The sequence below is a fragment of the Hyla sarda genome, chromosome 2, assembly GCF_029499605.1.
Source record: "Hyla sarda isolate aHylSar1 chromosome 2, aHylSar1.hap1, whole genome shotgun sequence".
NCBI lineage: Eukaryota > Metazoa > Chordata > Amphibia > Anura > Hylidae > Hyla > Hyla sarda.
In genome coordinates, this window is record NC_079190.1 from 17,069,329 (window position 1) to 17,088,382 (window position 19,054).

The 19,054-nt window shown below is 38.2% G+C and overlaps 1 protein-coding gene across 8 annotated transcripts in view; it reads right to left on the reverse strand.

Annotated features, from left to right (window-relative positions):
* The window catches only part of GAB2 (GRB2 associated binding protein 2), a 210,086-nt gene that overhangs the window by 13,199 nt on the left and 177,833 nt on the right, over positions 1-19,054 (reverse strand). For all 8 annotated transcript variants that reach the window (XM_056561270.1, XM_056561263.1, XM_056561264.1 and 5 more), the window contains 6 exons: positions 13,614-13,854; positions 11,002-11,573; positions 4,451-4,545; positions 2,397-2,685; positions 971-1,061; positions 737-839 (listed from right to left, as the gene is read on the reverse strand). In XM_056561270.1, the coding sequence (XP_056417245.1) occupies positions 737-839; positions 971-1,061; positions 2,397-2,685; positions 4,451-4,545; positions 11,002-11,573; positions 13,614-13,840 (1,377 nt within the window). In that variant the 5' untranslated portion in view covers positions 13,841-13,854. The remainder of the gene's footprint in view (positions 1-736; positions 840-970; positions 1,062-2,396; positions 2,686-4,450; positions 4,546-11,001; positions 11,574-13,613; positions 13,855-19,054) is intronic.

Genomic DNA, 19,054 nt, shown 5'->3' on the forward strand with positions numbered 1-19,054 from the left:
GACTGGCATTATATGAGGGTGCTGTAACTGGCATTATATGAGGGTGCTGTGACTGGCATTATAGGAGGGCACTCTGACTGGCATTATATGAGGGTGCTGTGACTGGCATTATAGGAGGGCACTCTGACTGGCATTATAGGAGGGCACTCTGACTGGCATTATAGGAGGGCACTGACTGGCATTATAGGAGGGCACTGACTGGCATTATAGGAGGGCACTGTGACTGGCATTATAGGAGGGCACTGTGACTGGCATTATATGAGGGTGCTGTGACTGGCATTATATGAGGGTGCTGTGACTGGCATTATATGAGGGTGCTGTGACTGGCATTATATGAGGGTGCTGTGACTGGCATTATAGGAGGGCACTCTGACTGGCATTATAGGAGGGCACTCTGACTGGCATTATAGGAGGGCACTGACTGGCATTATAGGAGGGCACTGACTGGCATTATAGGAGGGCACTGACTGGCATTGTATAACACTGCCCATAACCGCAGTCCTCAGATTTGCATTCAGGGACTGAATTGGACTACACAGCATCTACAGTTCCATTTTGTTCTCATGCTAAGCAGAATCATGTGGCTGATACAACAATGCATGCTGGGAGTTGAAGTTTTACAATAGCTGGAGAACTACAGGATGAAGAACGCTGTTACAGGGGTATAAAGGGACAAAATAAATGTCCACATGAATCTTGGCATCTCAGAAGATCGGACTGACCAGGCATCACCTACCATGGCGACATAATTCTCCTCACTGTCCCCGGAGCTGGTGCTGGTAATGCTTTGTGTGGACACCGGGCGGCAGTACTGAGATGAGCCGGATTTGAGAGAATGCCTGTAAGATTATTATAGATTATCCTACACAGAATTATACATTGTTCCCATTGGCAGATTCATGGAATGTTCTGGAATAATATCTATCAATCACAGAACTGCTGTATTGGAGGAGGTGTAGACTCTACTCACGTCTGTCTGCACCAGGATTTCGTGACTGGAGACTTGAAGGGAAGTTCATCGATTATGGTTGTCGCCCGCAGGTCCAGAGGGGTCGGTTTAGCTAAGGATTAGGAAAGGGTTAAAAAAGAAAAAGAAAAAAACAAGTCACTGAATGAAAGGCAGGAAACAGCAGATGCCTGATAGTGAGGGGTTAATGTATGTAAGGAGGGATGTGTATGTACATAGGAAGGGATGGAGGGACAGACAGATAGAGGTATATATTAAAGGGGTACTCTGGCCCTAAGACATATTATCCACTATCCAAAGGATAGGGGATAAGATGCCTGATTGCGGGGGTCCCGCTGCTGGGGACCTCCGTGATTTTGCACGCCGCACTCCGTTACAATCAGTCCCCGGAGCTCGTTCGCTCCGGGTCTGATGACTGGCGATCACGGGGCCGGAGCGTTGTGACGTCACAGCTCCACCCCCTCAATGCAAGCCTATGGGAGGGGGCGTGACAGCTGTCACGCCCCCTCCCATAGGCTTGCATTGAGGGGGTGGAGCGTGACATCACACGGGGGCGGGGCCGTGACGTCACAATGCTCCGGCCCCCGTGATCGCCAGTAATCAGACCCGGAGCGAACGTGCTCCGGGGATTGATTCTAACGGGGTGCTGAGTGCAAGATCACGGGGGTCCCCAGAGGTGGGACCCCCGCGATCAGGCATCTTATCCCCTATCCTTTGGATAAGAGGTCTTAGCACCGGAGTAACCCTTTAAGGGATGGACAGATGTGGGGACAGACAGACAGATGGCGGGTATGTAGGGAGGAATAGACAGAGGTATGTAGCAATGGATGAACGAAAAGAGGTATGTAAGTAGGAATCGACAGATGGCTGAATGGAGTGATTGGGGTTAATGATGGGTTTGATAGTGATGGATGGGTGTATTGGGAGGGGGGCAAGTTGGTGGATGGGAACATGGAAGAGTAGATGGTTCATTGTTAGGGGCCAAATAATAGACACAGCCCCAGAGCAAGAATCAAGATATGGCGCTGTTATTTTACATCTGTGCCATCACACACACCTCCATTCTGGGGCAGATTCTCCCCTCTACACGTCTTCTAGATGAAAAGTGCCAAATGGTGGCTATCAGTCTATCCATTGCTACCCCAATTGTTTCTAAACATTGCTGTAATTGTGGGGAGGGGCAGATCTGCAGCTTCACCTATAAGATGGAGGGGTAGGGCTAGCCTGAGATGGGCTCCTCCCTTCTCATAGGTCCTAAAGTAGTTGTTTGGAGTTCGGTGGGTATATAGACTGGTACATGGTTTGGGTAACAAGGACCCCCCCCCCCTTCTTTCCCACTAACCAGAACCCCACAACTACTGTGTTATGACACAACATAAAAGCAGGGAACACCCTTTACTGAGTACCGCTCTACATAAAAGCAACCTACCTTTCCTATCTGGCTTCAGGTTTCGGTTGACTGGTGGGGGCTGGATGTCGCTGACTCTGGTAGGCCGCTGGCACAGGGAGGCCGTACTTCCTTTGCGGGCAGGAAGAGTGGCTGAAGAGAAGCCCATGAGATCGAAGTGGTGAGGCCCCGGGCTCATGGGAATATATACGCTCTGGGCATCATCGTTCAGCTTCTCAGAAATGAACTGAGCTGAAGACCCGGGGTTCATGGGCACGTAGTTGTCTTCAGAATCTGCACTCTCTGAGCGCGTCATGGAGCCTTTTGTTTGCTAAAGAAAAGAACATTCAAGTCAGTGTCCCGGCTGCATGTAAGACCCTGGGACCCAAACCATTATGCTGATGGGCAGCACAGGTTTCTAGTGCTGAATGCTTTCCAAATATTTCTTTATAGCTGGTACAAAATCCCCAGAATAGACAGTAATATGAAGCAATACTGCCTGCAGCCACCACTAGGGGGAGCTAACTGCATACTGTAATCACAAAAGTAAAGAAAGAATCCGGCACTGTCCCTTTAACCTAGTAGATGACACCTTCAGTAGTAAACCAGTATTTGCGATCAATATTCTCCTGTGAGTGGTGCTACAAGCCAGACGAAACAGAGCAAAATGAAATCACAAAAGGAGGAGCAAGCAACTCACCCAGTCAACTGGAGACAGTGAAGCTTGTTGGGTCACGATCAGGCAACGAAGAAGCGGGGAGGCGAAAGATGGAACGGGGGGGAATCAGGCATCAGGCCACAGCTGTATCGCACCTTGTGGTGCTTCGTTAGGCCCCTGCAGGCAACGAAGAAGCGGGGAGGCAACGAAGAAGCGGGGAGGCGAAAGATGGAACGGGGGGGGAATCAGGCGTCGGGCCACAGCCGTATCGCACCTTGTGGTGCTTCGTCAGGCCCCTGCAGGCAACGAAGAAGCGGGGAGGTGAAAGATGGAACGGGGGGGGGGGAATCAGGCGTCGGGCCACAGCCGTATCGCACCTTGTGGTGCTACGTCAGGCCCCTGCAGGCAACGAAGAAGCGGGGAAGCGAAAGATGGAACGGGGGGAATCAGGCATCGGGCCACAGCTGTATCGCACCTTGTGGTGCTTCGTTAGGCCCCTGCAGGCAACGAAGAAGCAGGGAGGTGAAAGATGGAACGGGGGGGGGGAATCAGGCGTCGGGCCACAGCCGTATCGCACCTTGTGGTGCTACGTCAGGCCCCTGCAGGCAACGAAGAAGCGGGGAAGCGAAAGATGGAACGGGGGGAATCAGGCATCGGGCCACAGCTGTATCGCACCTTGTGGTGCTTCGTTAGGCCCCTGCAGGCAACGAAGAAGCGGGGAGGCGAAAGATGGAACGGGGGAATCAGGCATCGGGGCACACCCGTATCGCACCTTGTGGTGCTTCGTCAGGCCCTTGAAGGCAACGAAGAAGCGGGGAGGCGAAAGATGGAATGGGGGGAATCAGGCATCGGGCCACAGCCGTATTGTACCTTGTGGTGCTTCGTCAGGCCCCTGCAAGCAACGAAGAAGCGGGGAGGTGAAAGATGGAACGGGGGGGGGGGGGGGGAAATCAGGCGTCGGGCCACAACCGTATCGCACCTTGTGGTGCTTCGTCAAGCCCCTGCAGGCAATGAAGAAGCAGGGAGGCGAAAGATGGAACGGGGGGAATCAGCCGTCGGGACACAGCCGTATCGCACCATGGGGATCACAGGGTGCGATACGGCTGTGGCCCGACGCCTGATTCCCCCCGTTCCATCTTCCGCCTTCCCGCTTCTTCGCTGCCTGATCGTGACCCGACAAGCTTCACTGTCTCCGGTTGACTGGGTAAGTTGCTCCGCTTCCCTCCTTTTGTAACTGCATACTGTGTTTTCATTCATTACAATATGGAAACCATATACAGTAGCGGGCAAAGCAATTGGTGAATGTAGGAAGTAAAAATGTTATGTTATTTTACTCTATGAGGATCAGACACCAAGACAGTTCATCTATAAAATATATATATATATATATATATATATATATATATATATACACACCTACATATACACACATACTTACAAGGTACGAGTTGAACCCGTCGTTGATTGACTCTACAGACTGCTCCGTGCTGAAATCTCCAAGGTGAGGATAGTCATAGGCTTCACAGGAGGAGGCTGCTCAGATAGAGGAAACAACAGTGTGAGAGATAAACCCGTTTATATTTCTGCATTCGATTCACATTCATGTTTCATATACGACAATATTATAGACACTATGGGGGAGATTTATCAAAACTGCACCACTCTTCCTCTGCACAGGTTATGATAAATCTCCGCCTATGTACTTGTATATAGGAGGCAGTATTATAGTAGTTATATTCTTGTATATAGGGGCAGTATTATAGTAGTTATATTCTTGTATATAGGAGCAGTATTATAGTAGTTATATTCTTGTATATAGGAGCAGTATTATAGTAGTTATATTCTTGTATATAGGAGCAGTATTATAGTAGTTATATTCTTGTATATTGGAGCAGTATTATAGTAGTTATATTCTTGTATATAGGAGCAGTATTATAGTAGTTATATTCTTGTATATAGGAGCAGTATTATAGTAGTTATATTCTTGTATATAGGAGCAGTATTATAGTAGTTATATTCTTGTATATAGGAGCAGTATTATAGTAATTATATTCTTGTATATAGGAGCAGTATTATAGTAGTTATATTCTTGTATGTAGGAGCAGTATTATAGTAGTTATATTCTTATATATAGGAGCAGTATTATAGTAGTTATATTCTTGTATATAGGAGCAGTATTATAGTAATTATATTCTTGTATATAGGAGCAGTATTATAGTAGTTATATTCTTGTATATAGAAGGCAGTATTATAGTAGTTATATTCTTGTATATAGGAGCAGTATTATAGTAGTTATATTCTTGTATATAGGAGCAGTATTATAGTAATTATATTCTTGTATATAGGAGCAGTATTATAGTAGTTATATTCTTGTATATAGAAGGCAGTATTATAGTAGTTATATTCTTGTATATAGGAGCAGTATTATAGTAGTTATATTCTTGTATATAGGAGCAGTATTATAGTAGTTATATTCTTGTATATAGGGGCAGTATTATAGTAGTTATATTCTTGTATATAGGAGCAGTATTATAGTAGTTATATTCTTGTATATAGGAGCAGTATTATAGTAGTTATATTCTTGTATATAGGAGCAGTATTATAGTAGTTATATTCTTGTATATAGGAGCAGTATTATAGTAATTATATTCTTGTATATAGGAGCAGTATTATAGTAGTTATATTCTTGTATGTAGGAGCAGTATTATAGTAGTTATATTCTTATATATAGGAGCAGTATTATAGTAGTTATATTCTTGTATATAGGAGCAGTATTATAGTAATTATATTCTTGTATATAGGAGCAGTATTATAGTAGTTATATTCTTGTATATAGGAGCAGTATTATAGTAGTTATATTCTTGTATATAGGAGCAGTATTATAGTAGTTATATTCTTGTATATAGGAGCAGTATTATAGTAATTATATTCTTGTATATAGGAGCAGTATTATAGTAGTTATATTCTTGTATATAGAAGGCAGTATTATAGTAGTTATATTCTTGTATATAGGAGCAGTATTATAGTAGTTATATTCTTGTATATAGGAGCAGTATTATAGTAGTTATATTCTTGTATATAGGGGCAGTATTATAGTAGTTATATTCTTGTATATAGGAGCAGTATTATAGTAGTTATATTCTTGTATATAGGAGCAGTATTATAGTAGTTATATTCTTGTATATAGGAGCAGTATTATAGTAGTTATATTCTTGTATATAGGAGCAGTATTATAGTAATTATATTCTTGTATATAGGAGCAGTATTATAGTAGTTATATTCTTGTATGTAGGAGCAGTATTATAGTAGTTATATTCTTATATATAGGAGCAGTATTATAGTAGTTATATTCTTGTATATAGGAGCAGTATTATAGTAATTATATTCTTGTATATAGGAGCAGTATTATAGTAGTTATATTCTTGTATATAGAAGGCAGTATTATAGTAGTTATATTCTTGTATATAGGAGCAGTATTATAGTAGTTATATTCTTGTATATAGGAGCAGTATTATAGTAGTTATATTCTTGTATATAGGGGCAGTATTATAGTAGTTATATTCTTGTATATAGGAGCAGTATTATAGTAGTTATATTCTTGTATATAGGAACAGTATTATAGTAGTTATATTCTTGTATATAGGAACAGTATTATAGTAGTTATATTCTTGTATATAGGAACAGTATTATAGTAGTTATATTCTTGTATATAGGAGCAGTATTATAGTAGTTATATTCTTGTACATAGGGGGCAGTATTATAGTAGTTATATTCTTGTATATAGGAGCAGTATTATAGTAGTTATATTCTTGTATATAGGAGCAGTATTATAGTAGTTATATTCTTGTATATAGGAGGCAGTATTATAGTAGTTATATTCTTGTATATAGGAGCAGTATTATAGTAGTTATATTCTTGTATATAGGGGCAGTATTATAGTAGTTATATTCTTGTATATAGGGGGCAGTATTATAGTAGTTATATTCTTGTATATAGGAGCAGTATTATAGTAGTTATATTCTTGTATATAGGAGCAGTATTATAGTAGTTATATTCTTGTATATAGGAGGCAGTATTATAGTAGTTATATTCTTGTATATAGGAGTAGTATTATAGTAGTTATATTCTTGTATTTAGGAGCAGTATTATAGTAGTTATATTCTTGTATATAGGAGCAGTATTATAGTAGTTATATTCTTGTATATAGGAGACAGTATTATAGTAGTTAAATTCTTGTATATAGGAGCAGTATTATAGTAATTATGTTCTTGTATATAGGAGCAGTATTATAGTAATTATGTTCTTGTATATAGGAGCAGTATTATAGTAGATATATTCTTGTATATAGGAGCAGTATTATAGTAATTATGTTCTTGTATATAGGAGCAGTATTATAGTAGATATATTCTTGTATATAGGAGCAGTATTATAGTAATTATGTTCTTGTATATAGGAGGAGTACAATAGTAGTTATATTCTTGTATATAGGGGGCAGTATTATAGTAGTTATATTCTTGTATTTAGGAGCAGTATTATAGTAGTTATATTCTTGTATATAGGAGCAGTGTTATAGTAGTTATATTCTTGTATATAGGAGGCAGTATTATAGTAGTTATATTCTTGTATATAGGAGCAGTATTATAGTAGATATATTCTTGTATATAGGAGCAGTATTATAGTAATTATGTTCTTGTATATAGGAGCAGTATTATAGTAGATATATTCTTGTATATAGGAGCAGTATTATAGTAGTTATATTCTTGTATATAGGAGGCAGTATTATAGTAGATATATTCTAGTATATAGGAGGCAGTATTATAGTAGTTATATTCTTGTATATAGGAGGCAGTATTATAGTAGTTATATTCTTGTATATAGGAGGCAGTATTATAGTAGTTATATTCTTGTATATAGGAGCAGTATTATAGTAGTTATATTCTTGTATATAGGAGGCAGTATTATAGTAGTTATATTCTTGTATATAGGAGCAGTATTATAGTAGATATATTCTTGTATATAGGAGCAGTATTATAGTAGTTATATTCTTGTATATAGGAGCAGTATTATAGTAGTTATATTCTTGTATAGAGGAGGCAGTATTATAGTAGTTATATTCTTGTATATAGGAGCAGTATTATAGTAGATATATTCTTGTATATAGGAGCAGTATTATAGTAATTATGTTCTTGTATATAGGAGCAGTATTATAGTAGATATATTCTTGTATATAGGAGCAGTATTATAGTAGTTATATTCTTGTATATAGGAGGCAGTATTATAGTAGATATATTCTTGTATATAGGAGGCAGTATTATAGTAGTTATATTCTTGTATATAGGAGCAGTATTATAGTAGATATATTCTTGTATATAGGAGCAGTATTATAGTAATTATGTTCTTGTATATAGGAGCAGTATTATAGTAGATATATTCTTGTATATAGGAGCAGTATTATAGTAGTTATATTCTTGTATATAGGAGGCAGTATTATAGTAGTTATATTCTTGTATATAGGAGCAGTATTATAGTAGATATATTCTTGTATATAGGAGCAGTATTATAGTAATTATGTTCTTGTATATAGGAGCAGTATTATAGTAGATATATTCTTGTATATAGGAGCAGTATTATAGTAATTATGTTCTTGTATATAGGAGCAGTATTATAGTAGATATATTCTTGTATATAGGAGCAGTATTATAGTAGTTATATTCTTGTATATAGGAGGCAGTATTATAGTAGATATATTCTTGTATATAGGAGGCAGTATTATAGTAGTTATATTCTTGTATATAGGAGGCAGTATTATAGTAGTTATATTCTTGTATATAGGAGCAGTATTATAGTAGATATATTCTTGTATATAGGAGCAGTATTATAGTAATTATGTTCTTGTATATAGGAGCAGTATTATAGTAGATATATTCTTGTATATAGGAGCAGTATTATAGTAGTTATATTCTTGTATATAGGAGGCAGTATTATAGTAGTTATATTCTTGTATATAGGAGCAGTATTATAGTAGATATATTCTTGTATATAGGAGCAGTATTATAGTAATTATGTTCTTGTATATAGGAGCAGTATTATAGTAATTATGTTCTTGTATATAGGAGCAGTATTATAGTAGATATATTCTTGTATATAGGAGCAGTATTATAGTAGTTATATTCTTGTATATAGGAGGCAGTATTATAGTAGATATATTCTAGTATATAGGAGGCAGTATTATAGTAGTTATATTCTTGTATATAGGAGGCAGTATTATAGTAGTTATATTCTTGTATATAGGAGGCAGTATTATAGTAGTTATATTCTTGTATATAGGAGCAGTATTATAGTAGTTATATTCTTGTATATAGGAGCAGTATTATAGTAGTTATATTCTTGTATATAGGAGCAGTATTATAGTAGATATATTCTTGTATATAGGAGCAGTATTATAGTAGATACATTCTTGTATATAGGAGCAGTATTATAGTAGTTATATTCTTGTATATAGGAGCAGTATTATAGTAGTTATGTTCTTTTACATAGGGGACAGTATTATAGTAGTTATACTCTTGTATATAGGGGCAGTATTATAGTAGTTATATTCTTGTATATAGGAGCAGTATTATAGTAGTTATATTCTTGTATATAGGAGGCAGTATTATAGTAGTTATATTCTTGTATATAGGAGCAGTATTATAGTAGATATATTCTTGTATATAGGAGCAGTATTATAGTAATTATGTTCTTGTATATAGGAGCAGTATTATAGTAGATATATTCTTGTATATAGGAGCAGTATTATAGTAGTTATATTCTTGTATATAGGAGGCAGTATTATAGTAGATATATTCTTGTATATAGGAGGCAGTATTATAGTAGTTATATTCTTGTATATAGGAGGCAGTATTATAGTAGTTATATTCTTGTATATAGGAGCAGTATTATAGTAGATATATTCTTGTATATAGGAGCAGTATTATAGTAGTTATATTCTTGTATATAGGAGCAGTATTATAGTAGTTATATTCTTGTAAATAGGGGGCAGTATTATAGTAGTTATACTCTTGTATATAGGGGCAGTATTATAGTAGTTATATTCTTGTATATAGGAGCAGTATTATAGTAGTTATATTCTTGTACATAGGGGGCAGTATTATAGTAGTTATACTCTTGTATATAGGGGCAGTATTATAGTAGTTATATTCTTGTAAATAGGAGCAGTATTATAGTAGTTATATTCTTGTATATAGGAGCAGTATTATAGTAGTTATATTCTTGTATATAAGAGCAGTATTATAGTAGTTATATTCTTGTACATAGGAGACAGTATTATAGTAGTTATATTCTTTTACATAGGAGCAGTATCATAGTAGTTATATTCTTGTATATAGGAGCAGTATTATAGTAGTTATATTCTTGTATATAGGAGCAGTATTATAGTAGTTATATTCTTGTATATAGGAGCAGTATTATAGTAGTTATATTCTTGTACATAGGGGGCAGTATTATAGTAGTTATACTCTTGTATATAGGGGCAGTATTATAGTAGTTATATTCTTGTATATAGGAGCAGTATCATAGTAGTTATATTCTTGTATATAGGAGCAGTATTATAGTAGTTATATTCTTGTATATAAGAGCAGTATTATAGTAGTTATATTCTTGTACATAGGAGACAGTATTATAGTAGTTATATTCTTTTACATAGGAGCAGTATCATAGTAGTTATATTCTTGTATATAGGAGCAGTATTATAGTAGTTATATTCTTGTATATAGGAGCAGTATTATAGTAGTTATATTCTAGTACATAGGAGGCAGTATTATAGTAGTTATATTCGTGTACATAGGAGGCAGTGTTATACTAGTTTAATGGGGGGAGTACTATGGTTCATAATTTGGGGCACCTCAGAACCTTTATTGAGTACTGTAGCTGCCACATTTCCAGTCCATCCTCCCTATTTCTGACAAAAGACTAAGAGCAGTAAGTCTGTACCTCGATGACGTCGGTTTTCCATGGCTGGCAGGGTGTTTCTCCTTGGAATGTTGACAGACACGACGCCTATATTATCTCCATTATTCTGCTGAGGACTTCCCCAGCGAGTTTCTGGTTGACCCGGTTTAGGGGGTCGTGGAGGAGGAGCATTGTGGAAGTCATTGGAAGCCAAACCTAATGCATTATGGTTCTTGTCCAAGGTAAAAGTCCTCGGAATTTGATAAACCGAAAGAGGAGTTCCTGGGAGGTCATAAGCGTCCGTCGAGAGTTCACTGAACTCTTTACACAGGGCATTGCTAGGAGTCTTGTAGGTGTAAACGTCCTCGTTCTCAGATTCTAGTCCAGTAAGGCTTGACTTGGTTGGAGTGTCTGAGCCGAAGCTCCTGGGGAGATCATAGGCGCTATCCCTTAGCTCGGAGCTGAGGCGTCTTGGTTTTGGTAAACTGTAGAAGCCATGGACCTGACCAGTCACTCCGTTCAAACAGTGTCCGTAACCCTGAGCCAACTTCTGAACAGCCGTATCACTACGCATGAAGAAGGAGGACCGCGTGGCTTGAGAAAAACTGGCACTTCTGAAATAAATAAAGAACATTCTGCAACATTCAACCAACCTAAATAAGCACAGATGCAGTATAAAGCATGGTGGAAAAAATTATACTATGAGGGAGACTTATCAAGGGATTTAAGCAGCTTTTTTTGCTTACAAAAGTTTGTGCGACTTTTGTGGGTAAGCAAAAAATACCAATCTGCCCTACGTACGCAATTTTCAGTTTTTACTTTGCAGTGGTCCAGGGTTTATCATTGCGAAAGTCGCACGTAAGCAAATAAAAGTCGCAAATCCCCTTCAAAAAGTCGCAAGTGTAAGCAAAGGTGGGACCTGGCTTACAAACTTGCCTATGACAGCATTTTCAAAAAGCCGCACCTGAGACTTTTTGTGCGACTTTTTTTTACTTTAGTTTTCACAGGGACGGTGGGATGAGCGGGTAGGAGAGGTACAATAGGGTGACAAGCTTGTCACCCGCCCGCACATCTCCCGCCCACGCAACACTACTACAACTCCCAGCATGTCCTTACTGTAAGGACATGCTGGGAATTGTATTTGTGCGGCACGGGGGAGTGTGTTAGATAGGCAGGCGGATGACAAGCTTGTCACCAGCCCGCGCCGCATGACTACAACTCCCAGCATGTCCTTACTGTAAGGGCATGCTGGGAGTTGTAGTCATGCGGTGCGGTCCGGGCGGGAAATATGCGGGTAGGTTACAATAAATGTACTAACCTATTTTCCACGTTGTTTTCCTTCTCATTTCAGATCCGTGTATGCTGTGGACTACGACGATGACCAGTGTTTTTTTTTTTTTTGTTTAATGTTAATAAAATGGTTAATGAGGGCTTGGGGGGGGGGGGAGTGTTTTTTGGAATAAAAGTTTTTTAAACATGTTTTTAATTTTTTTATTTACTTTACAGGCTTAGTAGTGGAAGCCGTTTTATTGACGGAATCCATTACCAAGCTGGGGCTTAGCGTTAGCACCAAAAACAGCTAGCACTAACCCCCCCGATTATTACCCCGCTACCCCCTGCCACAAATATGGCGCTCCTTGGCCTAGGCAGTAACAAGCTGACATTATTTCGGCTGGGGAGGGCCATTAACAATGGATAAAGTCAGGCTGTTGCTGTTTGGTTGGTATTTGGGAGAGAATGAAAATATGGGGAACCCTATGCATTTTTTCCCCCATAAATAATTAAATAATAAAAGAAAAACGCATAGGGTGCCCTGTATTTTTATTCTCAGCCAAATACCAACCAAACAGCAACAGCCTGATGCTACCAGGGTGGGCTAGGACCATTGTTACTGGCCCTCCACCAGCCTAAATAATGCCAGCCTGTTACCGCCTAGGCCCAGGAGCGCCATTTTTGACGCTATGGGCCTGTTGGTACTGGGCCAGTGGGTACCAGGGTAAAAATTGGGGATTAGCGCTAACTGATTTTGGGGCTAACGCTGAGCCCCGGCTTAGTAATGGACTCAGTCTATAAGACGACTTCCACTACTAAGCCTGTAAAGTAAATTTAAAAAAATGTAAAAAAAAAAAACTTTTATTCCAAAAAACACTGCCCCATAAGCCCTCGTTACAAAATGTTGTTAATATTAAAAAAACAAAAAACGCTGGTCATCGTAGTCTACCAAATCTGAAGTAGCCCACAGGAAAGACGGATCTGAAATGAAAAAAAAGAAAAAAATTTAGGGGGAAAAAAAATTGGCAAAAAAATGTAATAAACACACGTGTGTTAAGAAAATGGTATTTCTGATTTTATTGGTTTTTACTTATGTGATCCAAATTTATCAACCCCCTGTGATAGTATGCTAAATAGGTCACACATAAGCAAACCCAAAGCAAAAAAAATGCCTACAGAACTCGCTTACTAAAGCAACAATGATAACTGTCCCCCTATATATGTTGTAAGATTTCACACTAAGATGCAACAATAGACACTGGAGTCACTGAATGTAGATGTGTTCAAATAGAAAAGAGTTATATGGCTATAAACAAACAACATAAACTACAGATAAGCGGGTGGTATCAATTAACTGGTATATTCATAGATGTGGGACTTACCTCATATTCTCAGATTTCCGGCTCATACATTGGTGAAGGAATAAGTAATCCTGTGGGGCACTAGCGGAGAGCGTAGTCTGATGCATGTGGTTTGATGAAGGTTCAAAGGTGAACAGGGTGGGCTGGCTGGAGTGGGAGGGAACTGACGACTTTCGTTCCCTGAGTAAGTGGTGGGTGGAGCTGAATTCCGCAGGGGAGGACCGTGGACCATGATTCGCAGACTGCATATTTCTTAAGGAGTCTGCATGGAAGGATGAAAAAGTGGTTAGACAATTAGGAAATAAGTAATGCTGTTGGGCATAAATATAACTACTATATACTACCCCCTATGTACAAGAATATAACTACTATAATACTGCTCCTATATACAAGAATATAACTACTATAATACTGCTTCTATATACAAGAATATATCTACTATAATACTGCCTCCTATATACAAGAATATAACTACTATAATACTGCTCCTATATACAAGAATATAACTACTATAATACTGCTCCTATATACAAGAATATAACTACTATAATACTGCTCCTATATACAAGAATATAACTACTATAATACTGCTCCTATATACAAGAATATAACTACTATAATACTGCCCCCTATATACAAGAATTTAACTACTATAATACTGCTCCTATATACAAGTATATAACTATTATAATACTACCCCTATATACAATAATATAACTTCTATAATACTGCCCCTATATACAAGAATATAACTACTATAATACTGCTCCTATATACAAGAATATAACTACTATAATACTGCCTCCTATATACAAGAATATAACTACTATAAAACTGCTCCTATATACAAGAATATAACTACTATAATACTGCTCCTATATACAAGAATATAACTACTATAATACTGCCTCCTATATACAAGAATATAACTACTATAAAACTGCTCCTATATACAAGAATATAACTACTATAATACTGCTCCTATATACAAGAATATAACTACTATAATACTGCCTCCTATATACAAGAATATAACTACTATAAAACTGCTCCTATATACAAGAATATAACTACTATAATACTGCTCCTATATACAAGAATAATAATGTCATCAATCAGTAAACTGATGTGTTGTTAATTATAAAAATTAATGATATTTGACTATTTGGAATAGAAAACCGATAGGATAACACACAGGATGGTATGAGCCTTTGCACTTGGGAACTTTTAAAATGGATTATTATTGAGGAGTTTATAGGAAAGACTGTAGTCTGTTCTCATGCAGTGCTGATATATGGCCTCTAGAGGTCACTATTGTTATACAGAAATATGAACAGCTTTTCAAGTCATTGTTAGTTTATATTATTATAATTGTTTGTTATTATACATATTATTTGAATGATGTAATTAGCAGTGCTGCTGTATCATTACAATAATCACAACTGGATGATGACGAAGGCTGCAGTGGTCTTCAACCTGCGGACCTCCAGATGTTTCAAAACTACAAATCCCAGCATGCTTGCTGGGAGTTGTAGTTTTGAAACATCTGGAGGTCCGCAGGTTGAAGACCACTGAAGGCGGAGAGTTCGCTCGAGTATAAGCCGAGAGGGATGTTTTCAGCACGAAAAATCGTGCTGAAAAACTCGGCTTATACTCGAGTATGTATAGAGAGATATATGTATATATATATGCAGATAGGGTCAGGCTGCTCACCACTCTCGCGTTTGCTGCGCTATCTCGTGCTGCGGACACCGGTACCGCTCCCGGCTTAGTAGAACTCTCACAGAAAAGAAAACGTCCGGCACTCGAGAAGATGCAGGTAAAACTTGTCAATGGCTTTATTCACACGCTTAGGCAGGACACAATCTGACGCGTTTCGCACCCTCAGGTGCTTAGTCGTAGATGGACATACACTCAATAATGCAGGTTAAAATACACATGAGTTTGGTCACATGACCACATGAATCTTAATTAAAAACAGTTGGTTACAAAACATGGCATTGGGAATCATGATCACATTTAATCGTTCGGAGAGAGTTCACACGAGGATGCAATCAATGCGGCTTTAAATTTCACATTACAAGTAGCATTCAAATTTCAAACTTGAATAGTCCAAAGGCTAATCTACCAATACTACCGATATTCATATTGATTTAGGGGTGCATATTTAACCGCAATAACAATTTAGACTATATCTACACATAAGAATCCGAGATATTTTTATATATAAATCAATAACCTCATGGTGTGTATCACACTATGTGAACAACCCCCTATAATTTGCGACAATTCAAAGTTTATTATATGTACCGATATTCATATTGGTTTAGAGGTACATATTTACCGAAATACGCACTTTAAACTATATCTAAACATCAAAATCCGAGATATTTTTATATATAAATCGATAACCGCATGATGTGCATCACGCCGTGTGAACATCCCCCTATAATTTACAACAATTCGAAATTTATTATATGTGCACAAGAAACGAAGAATGCATGTTAAACCGGGGACTAAACTTGCGTGATTAATGATAAATTGTATACATCCACCATATTTACTTACTCGATTTATGCACACGTTAACATTAAATCCAATCTTTTATTTAATCCTTGCGGGAATCTTGTTCCCAAGAGGAACATCCAATGTGCCTCTCTATTGTATAATTTCTTTCTGAGATCGCCTCCCCTAGGTCCTAAGGTGACTTTTTCTACTCCCAATACTCGTAAATGGGTAGTGTCTCCTGAATGGGACTCTCTAAAGTGACGTGACAGCATAGACATGTTTGTCAAACTACTTTTAGCATCCGTAATATGTTTCCTAAACCTCACTTTTAATGGATTCCCCGAGCATCCTACATATTGCAAATTGCACGCAATGCATGTGGCTACATATATGATGGATTTAGTATTACAATTAATGTATTGGTGTATATTGTATGTCCTATTTGTTGTGCAAGACGTTACAGTATTTGAATTCACCATATGTGTACATGTGATACATCTGGTATGACCACATTTGCGATTACCTATATTCCTCAACCAGTCCCGATCCTTTACATTTTCCTTTTGACTAATAAATAGACTGGGTGAGACTCTGGTTCCAATAGTGGGGCCTCTCCTGGACACAATAGAAATACCTTCTGATAATAAGTCTCTTAATATTGGGTCTGTTTCTAATACCGGAATATATCTATTTATTATTTTCTTAATCTGTACAAATTGGGTACTGTATGAGGTCACGAAAAATGGTGGTCTATCTTTACTCGAATTTACATTTTCATTTTCGATTGTATTTTTGGCTGATTTGTCTCCAACCTTATGTGAGTCCCTTCTATTCTGATGCCTGCTGGAATAGGATACTAGTTCCTCGCGTCCCCGTCCTTCTATTCTTATTTCTGCTTTTTTTAATATTTTTTCACTATAACCCCTCTGTTCCAATCTAGTATGAAGTTCCTCTGCTGCAATTTTAAATTGTATCTCACTAGAGCAGTTACGTTTTATTCTACATAATTCGCCATAGGGAATATTATCCAGGACATGTCGTGGATGGCAGGAGGAGGCTAACAGAATGGAGTTAGAGGCTGTATCTTTTCTATAGGGGCGAATTTCTATGCCATCACTCCCACTAATCAACGAAATGTCCAAAAAATTAATTGTATTTTTATCAAAATGTGAGGTGAACCCCAAATTTAGGTTGTTATTCCCAATATACTTAACAAATTCCGAAAATAGTGTCTCTGTACCCCTCCAAATTATCAATAAATCGTCTATGTAGCGACTGATCCAGTGTATGTTATCATGATATGGGTTTTTGTCACTGAAAATAAAAAGTTGCTCCCAGTGAAACATGTAGATATTTGCAAAAGACGGGGAATATTTGGCACCCATTGATGCTCCCCTGGTCTGCAGGTAGAAACCACCATCGAACACGAAGTAGTTGTGTTTGAGCAAAAACTCCGTGGCGATGGTGATAAATTCCCGCAGACCAGGGGAGTATGTGCTGAACTTTTCCATATGAATGGACAGGGCCTCGAGGCCTTTAGACCAGGGAATGCATGGATATAAGCCTATAACATCACACGTTGCCCATGACAACTGCTCATCCCACACGATTTTTTCTAAGATATTGATCACATGCTTAGTGTCTTGTGTGAACGTGGGGGTGATTTTAGTCAGGGGTTGGAGATGGTGATCCACCCACTCTCCAAGGCGCTCACCCAACGACCCAATGCCAGCAACTATTGGCCGAAGGGGGGGTGGAAATACACCTTTATGTACCTTGGGGAGTGAGTGGAACACTGGTGTAACTGGATTCTCTACAAACAGATATTCTTCCAGTTTTTTGTTAATTGCCCCCAGTGCTACACCCTCTTCCAATATTTTCTTAAGTTCCATTTGGTACGTTTTAGTAGGGTCATTTCTTAATTTACAGTAAGTTGATGTGTCTAATAACATATCCTCATTGAGTTTTTTGTATAACCCTGAATCCAGAACAATAATATTTCCACCTTTATCAGCATTACGAATTACGATAGATTTATTCTCAGATAATTCCTTCAATGCTATACGTTCATTTTTGTTTAAATTGTCATAAGCATTATTCCGAGACACCTGTTCATTGAGTTTCACTAGGTCCCGCTCGACCAAAAAACTCAATGAGGATATGTTATTAGACACATCAACTTACTGTAAATTAAGAAATGACCCTACTAAAACGTACCAAATGGAACTTAAGAAAATATTGGAAGAGGGTGTAGCACTGGGGGCAATTAACAAAAAACTGGAAGAATATCTGTTTGTAGAGAATCCAGTTACACCAGTGTTCCACTCACTCCCCAAGGTACATAAAGGTGTATTTCCACCCCCCCTTCGGCCAATAGTTGCTGGCATTGGGTCGTTGGGTGAGCGCCTTGGAGAGTGGGTGGATCACCATCTCCAACCCCTGACTAAAATCACCCCCACGTTCACACAAGACACTAAGCATGTGATCAATATCTTAGAAAAAATCGTGTGGGATGAGCAGTTGTCATGGGCAACGTGTGATGTTATAGGCTTATATCCATGCATTCCCTGGTCTAAAGGCCTCGAGGCCCTGTCCATTCATATGGAAAAGTTCAGCACATACTCCCCTGGTCTGCGGGAATTTATCACCATCGCCACGGAGTTTTTGCTCAAACACAACTACTTCGTGTTCGATGGTGGTTTCTACCTGCAGACCAGGGGAGCATCAATGGGTGCCAAATATTCCCCGTCTTTTGCAAATATCTACATGTTTCACTGGGAGCAACTTTTTATTTTCAGTGACAAAAACCCATATCATGATAACATACACTGGATCAGTCGCTACATAGACGATTTATTGATAATTTGGAGGGGTACAGAGACACTATTTTCGGAATTTGTTAAGTATATTGGGAATAACAACCTAAATTTGGGGTTCACCTCACATTTTGATAA